Genomic DNA, 3,517 nt, shown 5'->3' with positions numbered 1-3,517 from the left:
CATGCCGCCCCGGCGTTCCGCCGCCCCCGGCGCCCGCCGCTGAAGCCCAGCACTCGCCGCCGGCCCGCCCGCGCCCGCCGCCCCGCAGCCCGCCTCCGACCGCCGTCCTCTCCCCAAGATGTGGCACAACGTCGGGCTGACCCTGCTGGTGTTCGTGGTCACGCTGCTGATCGTCCTGCTGCTGATGGTGTGCGGTGAGTGGGGCATCCGCCGCGGGGCAGTTCCACACGGCGGTACACACGCCCGCGCGACTCGGGGTGCTCGCTTGTTTTCTCTGTCCCTGTCTCTTTCTTTTTTTGGTTTTAAATGTCGTGGATGGACAAGTGTCTTAAAATCATCCGCTGCCCACGTCGCTCGGGGGAGATGTGCCCCTGACCCAGGACAGGCCCTCTGGCATCCTGGAGAGGGAAAGAACAGGTTCCAGGGCTGGGCATCCTGACTCGGGGTTAAACCAGATACTGCTTGCTTCTCGGGCAGCGTCTGCTCCTGATTGCCGTTCTTACCACTGTCTGCCCAGATTTTAACCTTGGCCTGCATTCGAAGGTGAAGTGATTGGTTTTTCCTTGTCCTTTTTTTTTTTTTTAGAGGTTCGGGCCCTGATGATAATGAGAACTTTCCGTTCCTTCATTGAATCAGGGGGTGGGGACAGAGTTGGGTATGAAACCCTCCGTGAAATTGTTTACTTCGAGTTCAGGCTCAAACTAGATTCCCGACAGAAATGTCTAGGCTAGGCAGAACTTAAAAAAAACCCCGGCTATATTAAACTTCCAGGGTCAGGTAACCTAACTCTCAGTTTTGTAATAATGGTGCTGTTTTGTTTGCTGTGATTTTTTGACTTTCTTGGGTTGAGACGACATAAAACTTTCTTCTCAGGGTAATATTAGCGTCATTTTAGATCTTCTTGACTTCTGTATGTACAGTAACTGATAACCACAGGTCTCTGAGCAAAGTGGCTGAGCAGTTGTGAAAATTTGGGAAGTAATTGAGAACCAGATGTCAGTGAGTTTAATTTTTCATAATTCCAGTATATTGAAGAATGGGTTCAGGTTGATGCAATAACTAAGCAGAAATAAAAATAAATACATTCATTACATGATGTACTAAATGCTCAGTATCAACTGTGTTTGGAGAAGATATGTGTGCACTTATGCAAATGCCTATATATGTATTTGTTTTTTTAAATTTTTTTTTTTTTTTTAACATTTACTTATTTTTGAGACAGAGAGAGACAGAGCATGAGCAGGGGAGGGTCAGAGAGAGAGGGAGACACAGAATCTGAAACAGGCTCCAGGCTCTGAGCTGTCAGCCCAGAGCCCGATGCAGGGCTCGAACTCACGGACCGCGAGATCATGACCTGAGCCGAAGTCGGACGCCCAACCGACTGAGCCACCCAGGCACCCCTGTATTTGTTTTTATATACGTGTGTGTATATTTTTAATTTTCTTGCTTTAGGAAGGAACCGGAGTTAACAGCCTTTCTTTTCTGATGATAAAACAATTGAAAAGCCTTTCTCGGTTTCCTGCTTGCGACGTCAGGATTTGGGGCTAATTGTAGATACGTGAGATTCTGGAAGTAAAGAAAAGCAGATCTGTGTGGTTTGTTTGCAGGTGGGGAAGGAGGAAAGCATGCAAGCATATGCTTTCTTTTCCAATCTGAAGATGTGAGCTGCCTGCAATTGGGGATGTGACACATAGACTGTACAAAACCTTGGGTAGAACGTTTGCCCAACTGGGGGCATCAAAATTCCCGATTGTTACTACATCATACTTGCTCTCTCAGCTCCGGAGAGCTATTTAACTTTGATTTTACTCATTTTTCTGAAAATATCTTGCCTTTGGTTTCAGAAAATAATTGTGGAATGAGAGGTGAGGTGTGGTAAGTAAAAAAGAACATCTTATTTTGATTGGAATGGTCCAGAACTAATAATAGCTTTATGAAGAAGTAATTCAAGCACTTTTTTTTGTTGCTGTTGAGAGAGCTAATGATGCTCTAGCTTCATGGTTTGACTAGGATGGACCTGGGGGGCTTGGGGAGGGATGAGAGGTTGGGGGGAAGGATCTGACCAGACTTGAGGCTCGAGAATCTCAGGCCTTGTATTAGTTTGCAGGGATGCCATAGCAAAATACCACATACACTAAACAACAGAAATTTATGGTCTTACAGTTCTAGAGGCTAGAAGTCTGAGATCAAGGTGTCAGCAGGGTTGATTTCTTCTGAGGCCCCTGTCCTTGGCTTGTAGACGGCTGTCTTTTCCCGGCTGTCTTTTCCCGGCTGTCTTTTCCCGGTGTTCTCGCGTGGTCTTTTCTCTGTGTGTGTCTGTGCCCTAATCTTTTCTAGTAAGAAAGCCAGTCATATTGGATTAGGGCCTCACCCTTATGAATTCTTTTAACCTTAATTAAGTCTCTAAAGGCCCTATCGCCAAATACAGTCAACATTGGAGATTAGAAACCTGTGACTGTCCCAAGAAACTGGTAGCCTACTTTATTTTAAAACTCTGACTGGCTCTTTCACATAGTGAATTCTGATGTTCAAATTTCAGGTTCCTGGGGAGATTTTCTTTCTCTTGTCTGTATTGGTTGTATGTACTTTTTTGCCTCTCATCCACGCTAAAGTGTTTTCCACTACCACTGTTCACTGAAGTGGCCCTTGTCAAGGTCAGCAACAAATGGTCTCCGTATTACCAAGCCCATGGTCACTGGTCACTTAGTCTTAATTGTATTTAACCTCTCATACTCATTCCATATTGGTGAGCATTTCTTCTACGAAGTATTTCTCTTGGCTTTTGTACACTATACTTTCATAGTATTCTTCCGACCACAGCGCCTAATTGTTTACCTTTTTCCTGGCTTCTCATCCCCTAGAATTTCTTAAATATTTTGGATCACAGTCTCTGATAGGAAATACATTTTACATTATTCCCAGTACATTTATAAGTATACAAATTACATATGCCAATCTGTTTATTTATATACATTTATCTATCTCACTATCATCTTTCTGTCTCTGAAATAAAAATTTTATGGACTAGTACTTGCCCTTACTCTGTGAAATAATGCATGCTATTTTCTACTATATTTCTGTATTATAATACAAGTATGTATTTCTATTCCTTTTTCCTTCTGGTCTTTCCCTATGATAACCTTATCTAGTCCTGGAGATTTAAATATTAACTGTAGCTAATGACTCAAATTGATTATCTCCAGCTCTCACTTTTTTCCTGCACCCAAGGCTCATGCATCGAATAGTTTTTCTTAAAAAAATTTTTTTTTTAATTTTAGAGAGAGAGAGAGTGAGCTGGGGAAAAGGAAGGGGAGAGAGAGACTGAGAATCGTAAGCAGGTTCTATGCTTAGCGCTGAGCCTGATGCAGGGCCCCATCCCATGACCTGTCATGACCTGAGATGAAATCAAGAATCAGACGCTCAACCAACAGAGCCACTCAGGCACCTCAAGTATTTTTTCTTTTCTTTTTCTTTTTCTTTTTCTTTTTCTTTTTCTTTTTCTTTTTCTTTTTCTTTT

The 3,517-nt window shown here is 43.4% G+C and overlaps 1 protein-coding gene across 1 annotated transcript in view; it reads left to right on the top strand.

Annotated features, from left to right (window-relative positions):
* The first annotated feature begins 90 nt into the window (after positions 1-90).
* Positions 91-3,517, top strand: part of SMIM13 (small integral membrane protein 13) — a 23,794-nt gene continuing 20,367 nt past the window's right edge. Inside the window, exon 1 of the mRNA XM_049655046.1 lies at positions 91-194. Coding sequence (XP_049511003.1) covers positions 119-194 — 76 coding nt within the window. The 5' untranslated portion in view covers positions 91-118. The remainder of the gene's footprint in view (positions 195-3,517) is intronic.

The sequence above is a fragment of the Panthera uncia genome, assembly GCF_023721935.1.
Source record: "Panthera uncia isolate 11264 chromosome B2 unlocalized genomic scaffold, Puncia_PCG_1.0 HiC_scaffold_25, whole genome shotgun sequence".
Classification (NCBI taxonomy): Eukaryota; Metazoa; Chordata; class Mammalia; order Carnivora; family Felidae; genus Panthera; species Panthera uncia.
This window is presented reverse-complemented; position numbering and strand designations above follow the sequence as displayed.